Genomic DNA, 14,804 nt, shown 5'->3' with positions numbered 1-14,804 from the left:
TTTAATAATCGAATTTAAACATTAAACGTCGACTATATGACAAAAAAGATTATCTTTGATTGATTGATTAACATTTATATAACCATCTTTAATTTGATTTTTATTTCATTAAATTCTTGATCAATTGATCATTTGATTTTTTTTTTCTTTCTTGTTCAGTGATGAATTTTGTTTGAATTTTCTTATATATTCCGGTGCATCATCACTTTGGAATTAAGTTATGTCATCATCATCATCATCATCACCACGTGATTCGATTCTCATTTTTTTTTTGTTTTGTTTTATTTTTGGTTATTATTAAATTTATAATTGTTTCACATTCATTCAATTCTCCAAAGAAAATTCGATTATGGTAACAATTTTTATTCGCTGATTGTGAATAAAATGGAAATTTTGCATGACAAGCTGCTACTGAACAAAAAAAAAATATGATGATGGAATTTTTTCTCTGCTTTGCTGTTTCTCTTCCCCTTGCTTTCTCTCTCTCTCATATGACAAGTTTTTCATTTGATGACAAGAATAATTCTCGACTGATGATACATTTTTTTGGCCTGAATAACTTATTGATAGTAACAAAACATTTCATTTTTCATCAATTAATTATGATTAATTTAATAATTCATTTTTTGTAATTTGGAATAACTAAAGTGTGAGTATATATGTTTAAAAATGAGTAAAAGACGAATGATAAAATTCCAAATAGCGATTCTTTGAATAATAATTTTTTTTTAATTCATTTTTTTCAGATGTTTCTCGAAAAACAATCAAACAAGATAATACCATCTGGTTTCATTTGAGTGTAAAATAGTATAACTGATGATGATGATTCATTTATTACACATTCGAAAAACTATCGATAGTCGATGGTACAAAAAAAAAGAATTGTTTCATCCAAAATCTAGTTACTAAAACATGAATCGATTACAAAATATTATTGATTTTTTTTTCGGGACAAAATTGTTATCGATTTGGCTCATTCATTATTATCATTATCGAACGGCATCCAATTTTGATATCCGACCAATGAAGAGATATGTGTGTATGTCGCTGGTAAGTACAACAAAATTGAACATCATACTCATTTTGATATTTTTTTTTTTACAAACTTCAGCAAAAACTAGCCACTTTGATCCATAAATGACCACACAAACATGGTCATCATAATGTTTCATGGTATATCCATTAGTGTTTCGAAAAAAATATCAATTATGTGACAAAGCTTATTAAAACTATCAATTTAAACCATATATATAACAACAACAACAATTCCAAAGATGATCCCGAATCCATTCAAATAACGTCAACGAAGGAAATTGAGATAAACACTGGAAGAAATAAAAATCTCAGAAAATATAGTAAGTAATATAGTAACATAAAAACATACTTAATGTTTGTGTGTGTGTGTGTTTTTCGTCCACCACCACCACCACATTACATATATATACGTTTATTGTTATTACTGTTATATCTTGGTATATTGATGGTTTTTTTTTCTTATATAACCACATTTGACAATCATCTTCTGTGACACAGCTGGTTGGTTCCACACATTTTTCTTTTCACGTCCATTGCTTTATCTGCTGTACGCGTGTGGATTGATAATCGAAGACTAATATAAATCACAAATCAAGAAGAAATTTGAAAAATGAATAAAGGATATATATTCAATTTTCGGTCAATTGAAAAAAAATGGTTTGCTTTCCTGAAAAAACCATTTATTTATTTATTTTTTTTAAGAATAATTTTATTGAAAATTGAAACTTTCAAATAGACGACGAGAATGGCTTACAAATGACATCTGCCTATATATATTCATATTTCAAGAAAATGAAAGTGAAAAAAAATCAATTTTCGTTTTTTACACAAAAGCCAAAATGAAATTTTGGTTATATTTTCTTCCGTCTGTGTGTGTGGTGGTGGTGGTGTGTGTGTATATATAAATAATACCAAGGCAACAACAATGGTCATAATTAAAAAAAAAAATGTAACAAAGAAAAAAAATCGAATAAAAAAGAAGACGACAACGGCTGGAAAAAAATTGAACCAAACAGAAAAACAAAATCATATCTAATCTATCAACTGAAAAATAATTTTTTTGCGTTCTTATTAAGAATTTTAGAATCTGAATTGAAGTGAAAAAAAAACAAATTCAAATCATAATTAATCAAAAAATAAGACAATTGATTTTTTGAATCCGACAAACAAACAAACAAACAATCAATCGATCGATCGATCGATCGATCGATTGTAACAAAACATTCATCCAATTTTGTCATTTGTGATTTTTTTTGGGTGGTGGCAAAGCCATTTATTTTTATATATATTAACAAGACAAGAAAATTGTTTTTTTTTCTCAATTCATTGATTGACATTTTCATTCATTCATTCATTCATTCATTCATCATGAATTTTGAGAATAATATATATATATTTATGACATACAAACAAACAAACAAACTAAATATATATAGAGAGATGATTATGATGATGATGATAGCAGAGAAAAATTTATCATTAAAATTTTTGTTTTTTTTTGTTCTGTTGTTACTGCTGACATCTAATCTGCCACTACCATCATCGATTTACTAAATGGTAATGGGCCCAAGTAAAAAAAAAAAATCTATATATGGTTTTCTATTCTGGATTCTCTATTTTATTTTTGGTTGGTCTGTCGGTCGGTCGGTTGAATTGTCTTTGTCTTTGTCTCTCTTTCTCCCGCTTTGTCCATATTTATATAATGAAAATGATTTTAGTTACAAATGAAAAAAAAACTTGAATAAAATCAAAAATAGTTTTCTGGTTAATGATTAGTTTTCTTTTCTTTTTTTTTTTTTTTTTTGATTGAATCAAAAAATACATTTAGATTTATAGATCAATGAAAATGTATTATTAGTGTTTCGAATAATATTGATTTATGATTCGTATCAAAATTTGCAATCTAATCTAATCTTTAATGATGTGGAAAAAAAACTGAATTCAAACTGCTGCATGAAACGATATCGTTTATATTTTTTCCAGTTATAAGCGTTGACATATTTTTTTTTCTTTTAAAAATTTATCCAATGTTTTCAGGTGTTATGAACATGAAATTTTTGTTGTTTTTTGTTGTTTTGTTTTTGAATTATTTCTATAGGAGAAAAAAATTTCGTTTTTGTTTCTGTTCTCCATATATCTATTGCGTACACAAGATATATAACAGGACATTAACCAAGACGACCAAATAAAAATTTACGATTCTTGTTATATGAACTATTGATGGTGGTGGTGGTGGTGGTTGTTGTGAACTAATCTTTTTTTATTTGTTTCTCCAATTAGATCCTGTATGTTTTTGTATTGGTTTCGGAGCATGATCATCAAGAAATTCTGGTGGTAGTAGCCGTCAACTAAAGAGCAGTAGAACTTCTTTTTTGTTTGTTTGGAATGAATGAAAGTTAGGTCTGGTGAAACAAACGAAAAAAAAACTGTGTCGATTCTATCCATATCATATCCGACCGACCGACCAGCCAGCATTTGAGGAATGTTTTTATTTACTGCAAATTCTGCTATGCACAAATGTATTACTGTATTTATAATGGGAATGAGAATTTTTCCTTTTTCTATTCGGAAAAGCCAGAATTGACGACCAAGAAGCAAATGAAAATGAGAAAAAAAGCCAGGCTCCTGAATCGATTTTCTATATATTGAAGAACTAGGAAATACTATGTATGTGTATATGTGTGATGGAGAATGAGAAACCGACCAAAAAATTATACTTTCACATCGACCTAACCAACAAAAAATCCGCACATACACAGACCATCATCATCATCATCATCCTGAAACCAAATGAAAAGAAGAATAATAATAATGAAAAAAACGCGAAACACACACACACTCTACAACCAAGAATAAAAATGAGTAAAATTGAATGAGTGATAAAGAGAACCAGAATGGAAAAAAAAGAGAGTGAGTGAGTGAGTGAGAAAGAGAGAGAGAGAGAGAGAGAGAGAGAAAAAAAAATCAAAGAATCAAGAATCCAAGTGTCATCATAGGACAATATTTATTTGTTGAAAGTTACATAATACAAAATTGAATAAGGATTATAATGATTAAATGATGGTGATGGTGATGATGATGATGATGATCACCATGATCACCACCATTGGTAATGATGACGATGATGATGATTTTAGAAAAGAATGATCAACATTTTTTTTTGTTTATAAAAATTCAATTCATCCAAATGATGATGATTATTAATGTGACTGACACACATAATATGAGACCGTATAACAATTGTGATTGCTGAATTCATTTTGTTCTCATTTGTTTTTATTTTTTGTTTTGTTTCGCTCATCATCATCATCATCATTCATTCATTCATTCATTTATTCATTCATCGATGGCGGTCAACATTTCAAACAAATTGGTGGTCATACTCATCATCGTCACATAAATTAAGTTCGTAAACAAAACCATCAAGATGAAATTGAAATTTTTTTTTGTATGTGAATCTGTTTCAAAATGTGATGTCGATTAGTTGATTTATTGTTTCAGTTGATGATGAATATGATTTTTTTTTTGTTTTGGCTGTGCAATTCGATTGGCTATCGACAGATGATTATAACAATTTTCATTTCGCTTTGGATGATCTCGAAGACCCTTAGCCATCGTCATTGAAAATTTAATCATCATTCAACAATAAACAAAACCATTCCAAAATTTGATCCGAATACGAATAATGAATTCATTTTAATCGCTTCAAATATATTTTTTTTTTTTTGATAGAAAAAATTTGCGTCAAAATTAAATATATGTGAATTGATAACATTTAACGCTGCCAACCAATTTACAACAAAAACAACAATAACAACAACAATTCAAAAGAATATTTTTATTTTCATTGAAAATTTTCATATTCATCCATCAAACAAAAAAAAAATACCTGAAAATTAGCTTAAACCAAAGCCAAGACCAGTGAGAAAAGTTCCGAATTGTGCCAAAACATAGAAATATATTATTGGTATTGATGAAACATACACACACACATACACACATATACATTCAAAGAAGAATGGTAAATTCTTATTCATTTTCTCCAAAGAAAAAAAACTACTAATCTAATGCATTTTCTCCTATAATCATTGTTCATCATCGATTCGATCTACAAACAACAATCATCATCATCAATTATTATTATTATCATCAGGAAATTGCAAACCAAAATAAAAAAAAAATTCTACTAAAATAGCAAGCAAAGTAGACGGGAAAAAAAAGCTCAATCCACATTTTTTTTCATTCGTGTTTATTATTTTTTTTTTTTTTTTTTTTGAAGAATCCATATAAAATTGCTGCGATAACATCAAATGAATTAACAAAAGAGAAAAACAAGAAAGTTAAACATTTGTGACATTCATCTTGGATCATTTATGACAAGTTGATTTTTCCATCATTATTCATCATCATATATATAAATAGTTTCTCTCAATCAATCAACTCTGTTTTATCTTGTTTTATTATATGAATATTTTATTAATTATTATTAATTATATATAAATAGAACGAAAAATCTAATTTAATCAAATTCTTTTCAATCATGGCCAACAATGTAAACTTATCACGGATATCCGGATCAACGGTTGAAAATCCTAGCCCAACATCTGATTCCGGTGTTCCATATGATCAATTTGGTCATGGCCATTATTTTTCAAAGAAAACATTCCATAAACCAACTTATTGTCATCATTGTACCGATATGTTATGGGGTCTTATTGGCCAGGGTTTCATTTGTGAAGGTATAGAGTAGAATTGAATTTGCTTTCTATTTTATCAAATCTAATTTTAACAATTTTTTTTTCATCAAATCATTTAATAGTTTGTAATTTTGTTGTACATGAACGATGTTTAAAAACTGTAGTTTCACCATGTTCAACCGTTGCCACCAATGTGATAAAGGTAAAAGATATTGGAAAATTTTGCTGCAATTTTAATCAATCAATTTTATTCTCGATTTTAATAGAATCCTGTACCACATTGTTGGACTGAAGGACATTTAAAACGAAAATTTTGTAATGTTTGTCGAAAAAGAATTGAAGATCAAAGTGCCGTTCGATGTGAAGTATGTGAATATTGTGTACATGTTGAATGTCAGGATTTTAGCGTACCTGATTGTAAAGAATGTGCCACTTATGTACCGGAACAAGAGCTCGTACGTATCACTGATCAGAATATAGTGTTTTTTTTATCTATCCAGATTCTAATTCTGAATTTTTCTTTCTCAAAACAGAAAGAAGTTGTTCAAACTCATCATTGGAGGGAAGGAAATCTTCCAGCTAATTCGAAATGTCATTATTGTAAAAAAACTTGTTGGTCTACTGAGTGTTTAGCTGGTATGCGTTGTGAATGGTGTGGTATTACTGTAAGTGAATTATTATTATTATTATTGTCTTTTAAAAATCCATTATGTAAATTAATCATCTATCAATCAATCAATATATGAATGAATCACAGGCACATGCAGCTTGTTATCGACATTTATCGATTGAATGTAATTTCGGTTGGCTACAATCAATCATGTTACCACCATTTTCTGTCAGTATACCACGTACCGATGTACCATTAGAAACTATTATTGGTGTTCAACGTAAAAAAGAATCACAAACACGTAAGATTATTAAATTCTTTTTAAAAGATGTATAGAATATTTTAATAATAATATTTGAAATTTTAGCCCGAATATTGCCAGAAGAAACACCTGAATTCGATAGACGTGGTGACAAAGATTCTGATGAATTTCCATCGCCTAAAGACAAAGACAAAGATGAAGGTATTGATGTTTTTAATGATGATTGTAAAGCAATTCAAATTGTTTTGTATTCATTACAGAAACAATCAAAGTATTTGATGGAAATGCTTCAATGAAGCGTAAAACTTATCGTACGATAACTATATCTAGAAATGCTAATAAAGATCAAATAGTAGCTGCTTGTTTACGTTCATTTCATATTCATGATGATCCTAGACATTATATCATAACAGATGCTTATGGTAAGTGTTTTAAATTTGTGTCCAGCTTACTTAATTAATTTCTCCTCATCTTTTTAATAATAATTAATATAGCTCGACCAGAAAGAGAAATTTCTGATTTTATGCCCGTACAAAGCCTAATTAGAACCGAAGGCAAAAGATGTGGTCTATTTTTTCGTTACAAACCACCCAACCCAGATGAAGGAACGATTCGTGTTTATCCTGGACGATTAAAGTAATTCAATCTAGAAATCTAATATTTTTTCATAAATTAAAAATTTTTTCTTCTCTAGTGTCACAGATACTTATCGTGTTATTACGGTAACAATCGATACCGGTGTTGATGAAGTAATGGTCGAGGCATTAGATCAATTTGGACTTGATTCATCCGATTTAAATCGTTATCGATTAGTTGAAGTATCGTTGGAGAAAGGATGTAAGTTTTAATAATAATTATACTTTGAATTTGAAACTTTACCATTTTCATTTTCAATTTTCAAGGTGTTCATGAACGAACCATGGATAATAATGAAAGTCCTTGGGCCATAATTAAAGGATTGGCTAGAGTATGTATTTTGTAATGATTGTTATCTTTTTCCTTTTTTTTCATAAATACTTTATGAATAATCTAGGAATCGATTCGCCAAAAAGAAAATACTCGATTCTATTTACAACAAGTAGATGAAGTTTATTGTTCAAGTGTAGCCATATTTGTTGGTAATCTACCGGCCAATCTTTCTCAACGTCATTATGAACGTATTCTTGTCGAGTTCCTTGGAAAACGTAAGTGTTTAGTATTTTGATACGTTTTTTTGTTGTTTCATGCCAACTTTTCTTTTTTTTTAAATATTCATTCATTCATTAATATAGCATATAAATATCGTCAAATTGGTCCAATCTATTATGAATATGGTTCAATGATATTGACATATGATAATGCCGATATCGCTGTCAAAGCTTATTATATGTTAAGAGAAAGTGTTTATGATGAAAAGAATTTATTAGTTTTATTATTACCAAATATAATGCCCGAAATGGTTCCAAAAGGTGTTCGTGTAAGTGATTATTATGACTATATCCTCTGCAAACAAACTGCAATTATAATTTTATTCTATTTTATTACTCGCGATTAGCCTTTGTTGGTATTTGTTAATGTTAAAAGTGGTGGTTGTCAAGGTTTAGAGCTGATATCATCATTCCGTAAGCTGCTCAACCCTTATCAAGTGTATGACCTTGAAAATGGTGGTCCATTACCCGGGTATGTTTATTTATTCATTACTGGATTTTATATTTATAGATTAATGTTGTAATTCATTTTGTTCATAGTTTGTACGTATTCCGACACATCCAAGATTATAAAATATTGGTCTGTGGTGGTGATGGTACCGTTGGATGGGTACTACAATGTCTCGATAATGTTGGTCAAGATTCTGAATGTCAATCACCTCCATGTGCAATTGTTCCTCTTGGCACTGGAAATGATTTGGCTAGAGTTTTACGTTGGGGTCCTGGATACACCGGACAAGAAGATCCAATAACCGTATTGAAAGATGTTATCGATGCTGAAGAGATTCGTTTAGATCGTTGGACTGTTGTTATACATCAAGAAGAAACGGGTCGTTCAGCCGATCCTACCGGTGAACGTCAATCATCGAATCAAGAAGATAGTACAGCCATTATGGTTATGAATAATTATTTTGGGCTAGGAATTGATGCCGATCTTTGTCTTGGATTTCATAATGCTCGTGAAGAAAATCCGGAACGTTTCAATAGTCGGTAAGTGTTATTCAGTCCAAATTATTATTTATTTTGATTTAATTTATTTTCAATTTTTTAAATTTTCAAATTTCAGATTACATAATAAAGGTGTTTATGTTAAAATGGGCTTGAAAAAAATGGTTAGCCGTAAATCATGGCAAAATTTTAATAAAGATATACGTCTAGAAGTGGATGGTAAACATGTCGTATTGGATTCAAAAGTCGAAGGAATTATTATTTTAAATATTTTAAGGTAAATAATCAATTATGATGATAACACATTTATAATTTTTCATTTAAAAACAACTAGTTGGGGATCTGGTGCCAATCCATGGGGACCAGAAAAAGATGATCAATTTTCGAAACCAAATCATTATGATGGAATGTTAGAAATTGTCGGTGTAAATGGTGTTGTACACATGGGACAAATACAGAGCGGTCTTAGCAGTGCAAAACGTATTGCTCAAGGTGGACATGTAAGTATTTTACACTGACAATCTTCATTATTATATTATCAATCTTTTTTTTATTATGAATCAATATTGATCAATCGAAATTCTAGATTCGAATAAAAATTTTAACCGATATGCCAGTCCAAGTGGACGGCGAACCTTGGATACAATCACCTGGTGAAGTCGTGATACTTAAATCTGCTCTCAAGGTTATTATTCTTCATTCATTTGATTAATTATATTTAATTAAAATCATTACAATTGTTTAGGCCACAATGTTGCGTAAATCAAAAATGAAACGCCGTAATACTGAACCATCATTACCGGGTGGTTCAGAACCGGGATCATCATCATCATCGGTAACCTCAGTAACTTCAACAACAACAACAACAACTGCCACCGAAGTAATAGGATCAACTGGTACACGTCGTATACGTGAAAAAGATGAAGGAGGAAAACTAGAGAAAATATTCTCCGAAACTGAATGAGCATATTCTAATTTTTTTTGAACAATTGATTGAATCAAACAGATCAATCAACAACATATGTGTCATTGATCGGTTTGATTCATTTCCATTAATTGTGATCACATATACATTTTACTTGACCTGACCTGAGATCATATTAAGCCTAAATCGACAGAAAAAAAACAAACAAACAACAAAGACAAATTCAAATCAAGGGAAGGTCAAATTGATTCAACCAATAACTTAACTTGTTTCATCCAATTTCATCATTAATTCATGTGTGTTTGAGTTTGATCTAAATTCATCATCATAACATTTGACTGTCATTACATCATTCATCCTCATCATCATCATCATCATCATCATCAATGATAAATTTCAACAAAATTCTTATAAAAAAAACTTGTAAAACTTTTCAAGAAAAGAAGTTATACTTTGAAAAATCAGCAAATTTTTTTTTGTTAATCATTTTTCTGTTTCTCTCTCTCTCTCTCTCTTTCGCTTGTTTCGTCTTAATATTTGTTGCTGTTTTCTTTCTTTTTCCTCCAAATACCGCGATGAGTACATAACTAAACAACACACACACATCCATTTGATGGTACGGGATTTATATTATAAACAGACTCACACACACCCCTTCCTTTTTACTATAATAATAATGCACAAAATCCAATCCTCTCATGCATAAAAAAAGTGTCATTATAATTTTCCAATTAAATAATTTGATTTCAAACGATGAGAAACAGACACCAATACAAACAGAAACATACGGTATACATAGAATCATCATCGAATCAAAATATAGATTTGTCTCAATGCTTCAACCAAAATTTTTACTTAAACAGTTGAAACATTATTACACACACACACACACACACAATTATTTCATCAACAAAATTATTTACATAAAAAAATTACATCGATATAAATAAGAAGATATGCAAATTTTTCAATTTATATAAATTGAATTGCCCCCATAAATACCGTTCAATCTGGTTCCTGTTAACAGACATGACTATTGACAATTTTTTTCCTGGTTAAATTCTTTCCTTTTTCACTTTCAAACCTCTTTTAAATCAATAACTACAAAAACAAAATCGTATTGTTCAACCAAGAATATCCGGTGATATCAAACATCATCATTTGTATTTTGGCTGTTTTGATTTCGTTTTGTTTTTTTTGTATTTTTTTCCCATTGCCATTATTCATTCATTTGATGTATGTTACACGGTTGATTGACACATTTACACAAGAAACAAATATAATTGGTTCAAACATTCGACATTTTTGTTTGTCGTTATGTGGGACCCTACTGATAATTTTTTCAATGAAAAAAAAACAAACAAAACATTACCACCACCACCACCACCCCCCAAAATCTTATCTAAATCCGTGCTTTTCCCATTGTTGACAAGTTATGTGTGTGTATGTGTGTGTGTGTTATTATTATTATTGTCATTTTATTATATAAAAAACAAAATTTATGGCTGATTTTCATGTCCCGATTTTTCATTCATTCATCATTTCAATCATCTGATGACCAATTGTATTTTGAAAATATTATTATCCATTATATAATATTTGTGTTTGATAATAATGTTTCGACAAACATACGCCCCTCATCATCAATCATTGTCATTGATTATGTGTATGGTCGATCAAAAGTTTTTCTGTTCGATTGATCAAACAAACAAACAAACAAACTAAAAACGCTAAACCAAACCAAAAAAAAAAAAACAATAATTACAATTTTGTAAAATATTTATCTTTATTCTTGATTATTTGATGATTATTATAATTATAAATTATTATAAATTGAATTTTAACAAGAACAAAAAAAATGTAAGTCTCGATTTTTTTTTCTTCGATAAAATGAACAAGGTGATTTGTGTGTGTGTGTGTGTCTTTGGAAGAAATAAGTTTTTACATTGACAGGAAAAAACCTTTTTTTTCTTCATTCTACATACATCATTGGCCGTGTTCAATGTTTTAGCATTCTTTTTTTTTCAATGATCTTTTAACACATTAGGTAGATCAATGTATTGATTATGTTTTTTTTCAATATTGTTCTGATCATGGATCATTATCATCATCATCATCATCATCAACATCAACATCACCGTTGAAGATCATTGAACGCCATTAGTTACCATTATTTTTTTTTCATTTCTTGATCTATTCAATAGTCTATAATGTCATTTTTTTTTCTTCAAAAATAGAAATACATACATAATCAATGATCAAGGATGAAAGGAAATCGAATAACAACAGCAACAACAATGCTTAAAGACAAGATTGTTTTTTTTTTATTTTGGTGTCAGCTATCCCAACAGCAAGACAATGTCAATTTTTTCAATGAACTTGACGTGCCAACATGTTGCATGTGCATATGTTGTGTGTGTGTGTGTATATTCGATCATTATTATCATTCATTTTTTGTTTTCCTATACATTTCATTTTTATTTTGGGTTTCCTGTATTCATCCATGTTATAAAAAGCCTGTGATCAATATGAAAATATTTTTATATCCACCATTCAAAAGTTGATAATTCTTTTGATCAAATCGAACATTGACAAACGTACAACAATAACAAGAAATTTCGAATGTTCTGTTTGACCGCATTTATTTTGTCAGGTGTGGTGGGATCTTCGATTGTTGTTTCCAGATTAAATGATAATAATTTTAATGAAATCATCAATAATAATAATAATAATAATGTTTTCGACGAAACCGATCCATTATATTGGTATGTACAAGCATATCGAAATCTTAAACAACGACAATATTCGGTACCGATACCGAATCGAGCAGCTAAAAATGTGATATTATTTCTTGGTGATGGTATGGGCATCAGTACTATCACTGCATCTCGTATTCTTAAAGGCCAACAACAGCTTCGTAAAGGTGAAGAAGCAATGCTTGAAATGGACAATTTTCCCTTCACAGCTTTAATTAAGGTAAGTGGTTCATTGATTGCTTATAATATTACCAATTCTAAATTGTCATGTTATATTATAGACCTATAATGTTGATCAACAAATACCGGATTCGGCTGCCACAGCTACAGCATTTTTATCCGGTGTTAAAAATAATTTCAATACAATAGGTGTTTCGGCCAAAGTAAAACGTAATGATCCTGATTGTGATTCCGTTAATCGAAATTCGATTGATTCAATATTTACCTGGGCATTGAATGCTGGTAAAGTGGCTGGTGTGGTTACAACAACTCGTATTACACATGCAACACCGGCTGCTGCATATGCACATATACAGAATAGAAAATGGGAATCCAACATTGATGAATCGATCATAAATGGAACCCTGAGTGAAACAGAATGCAAAGATATTGCTTTGCAATTGATCGAAAATGATCCGGGTAAAAGATTAAGTGTTATACTTGGTGGTGGCCGTAAAGGTTTTTTGCCCGAATTCATTAAAGATCCTCGAGGAATTAATGGTGAAGAAAAAGAAAAATTTGGCGAACGAAAAGATGGTCGAAATTTGATTGAAGAATGGCTAGAAAATCAACGTTATTCAGGATTGAATGAAACTGAATATGGTTACGTCAACAGTACTCGTGGTTTACGAACATTAAATTATTCCAAGATTAAATCTTTATTTGGTTTATTCAATTATTCTCATATGGAATTCGATCAATTACGTGATCGTAGTATTGATGGTGAACCTTCATTGTCCGAAATGACTGAAGCAGCTATAAGAATTTTATCTAAACATGATAAAGGTTTTGTTTTGCTGGTCGAAGGCGGTCTTATTGATCAAGCACATCATCGTGGCTATGCATCATTATCATTGTATGAAGTTTTGGAATTTGATCGTGCCATACGAAAGGCACGTAAATTGTTACCAAAACAAGATACATTATTTCTTGTTACGGCTGATCATTCACAGCCATTAGTGATTAATGGTTATTCTGTACGTGGTAATCGAATTAATGGTTTATCACGACGTAAAGATGGCAATCAATTGCCTTTCACAACATTATCATATACAAGTGGTCCAGGATTTCAAACGACTATTCAACGTTCGAATATGACTAATGTTACTCTAGAACAAGCTACACGTAAGTTTGTGTTATTTTATAATCAATTCAATTATCATTTGACTTTGCATTAAATTTTTCAGATGATCTCAAATATCGATTTCATTCGGCTATGCCGACAAAAAAATCATATCATTCAGGTGAAGATGTAGCAATATTTGGTATCGGTCCGATGTCGCATCTTTTTGGTGGTACATTAGAACAATCATTTATTGCACATGCAATTGGATTTGCTAGTTGTATTGGACCATATGAAAAAGAGATTCATTGTCGACAATTATTAAGATTATCATTATCATCATCATCTACAACAACAACACGATTACCTAATGCTGTAGCATTCATAATGGATACACCTGAAATGCTAATTATTTTTTTCATTATTGCTGGCCTTGTATTTTTCATTACGATATTAATAATCGCTCGTATCTTGTTTAATGTGACGCGATAATGACGATCGCTTTTTTATTTCATCAAATGTTTGGACCATATTCTTTTCTTTTAATATTTTATTTTCATTAAACTCGGATTAAAGAACTGATTATAGTTTTCAATTCATTTAATAATAAAATTATGGGCTAAAATTGCCGGTATTTGATTTAAAATTTATGAAAGCGCTGCCATCTATTGACAGTGAAAAAAAACTATCGTCAATTCATCAACGAGAAAACCAACGATTTGATCGAATGAATGAATTCATTGCTGGTCAATTTATCGTCAAAAAGAAAAGTTTTTAACGCCTTATCTCTCTCTTCTCTCTCATGATTTATTATCTACTCATCGCTTGGTAAGTTTTTAACGCCTTATCTCTCTCTCTTTCTCTCTCTCGAGAATAAAACAAAAAAAAAATGAAACTTTAAAATGTTTTTCACTCAAAACAAACTGGATGAATTTCGTTCAAAAGAATGAAATCAATTGTCGAAAGATGACGGGATGTCCGCAAGACCAAACGAAATAGAAAAATAGCTGTGATTATTATTACATACATTCTATATAGCTAACTACATTTATTATATGGATATTTTGATAAAAACCATTGGAACACGAAGAGTCTATATTCA

The 14,804-nt window shown here is 29.9% G+C and overlaps 2 protein-coding genes across 2 annotated transcripts; both read left to right on the top strand.

Moving 5' to 3' along the window:
* The first annotated feature begins 65 nt into the window (after window positions 1-65).
* Window positions 66-11,173, top strand: LOC124494868 (diacylglycerol kinase theta). The gene is made up of 21 exons (XM_075729442.1): window positions 66-649; window positions 747-1,050; window positions 1,112-1,355; window positions 3,316-5,774; window positions 5,855-5,934; window positions 5,999-6,187; window positions 6,266-6,397; window positions 6,490-6,643; window positions 6,710-6,805; window positions 6,865-7,026; window positions 7,099-7,240; window positions 7,299-7,441; window positions 7,507-7,571; window positions 7,638-7,788; window positions 7,876-8,060; window positions 8,139-8,263; window positions 8,332-8,781; window positions 8,858-9,016; window positions 9,074-9,239; window positions 9,326-9,424; window positions 9,485-11,173. Exons 4-21 carry the CDS (start codon window positions 5,576-5,578, stop codon window positions 9,701-9,703), a joined length of 2,916 nt encoding a protein of 971 aa, XP_075585557.1. The 5' UTR covers window positions 66-649; window positions 747-1,050; window positions 1,112-1,355; window positions 3,316-5,575; the 3' UTR covers window positions 9,704-11,173.
* A 489-nt stretch (window positions 11,174-11,662) lies between these two features.
* LOC124494869 (alkaline phosphatase-like) lies at window positions 11,663-14,293 on the top strand. Its single transcript, XM_047058139.2, has 3 exons — window positions 11,663-12,640; window positions 12,702-13,764; window positions 13,827-14,293. Exons 1-3 carry the CDS (start codon window positions 12,287-12,289, stop codon window positions 14,192-14,194), a joined length of 1,785 nt encoding a protein of 594 aa, XP_046914095.1. The 5' UTR covers window positions 11,663-12,286; the 3' UTR covers window positions 14,195-14,293.
* The last annotated feature ends 511 nt before the right edge of the window (window positions 14,294-14,804 follow it).

This window comes from Dermatophagoides farinae, chromosome 3, assembly GCF_024713945.1.
Source record: "Dermatophagoides farinae isolate YC_2012a chromosome 3, ASM2471394v1, whole genome shotgun sequence".
Lineage (NCBI taxonomy): Eukaryota > Metazoa > Arthropoda > Arachnida > Sarcoptiformes > Pyroglyphidae > Dermatophagoides > Dermatophagoides farinae.
The sequence above is the reverse complement of the archived record's forward strand: the minus strand, read 5'-3'. Positions and strand labels throughout refer to the sequence as shown.

Excerpts from the sequence above, each read along its gene's own strand:
- LOC124494868 (XM_075729442.1), top strand. The coding sequence starts at position 5,576 with ATGGCCAACAATGTAAACTTATCACGGATATCCGGATCAACGGTTGAA. Across the intron at positions 7,241-7,298 it reads GTTTATCCTGGACGATTAAA|TGTCACAGATACTTATCGTG; the intron begins GTAATTCAATCT and ends TTTCTTCTCTAG. Across the intron at positions 9,240-9,325 it reads GTATTGCTCAAGGTGGACAT|ATTCGAATAAAAATTTTAAC; the intron begins GTAAGTATTTTA and ends TCGAAATTCTAG.
- LOC124494869 (XM_047058139.2), top strand. The coding sequence starts at position 12,287 with ATGTTCTGTTTGACCGCATTTATTTTGTCAGGTGTGGTGGGATCTTCG. Across the intron at positions 12,641-12,701 it reads CCTTCACAGCTTTAATTAAG|ACCTATAATGTTGATCAACA; the intron begins GTAAGTGGTTCA and ends GTTATATTATAG. Across the intron at positions 13,765-13,826 it reads TACTCTAGAACAAGCTACAC|ATGATCTCAAATATCGATTT; the intron begins GTAAGTTTGTGT and ends TAAATTTTTCAG.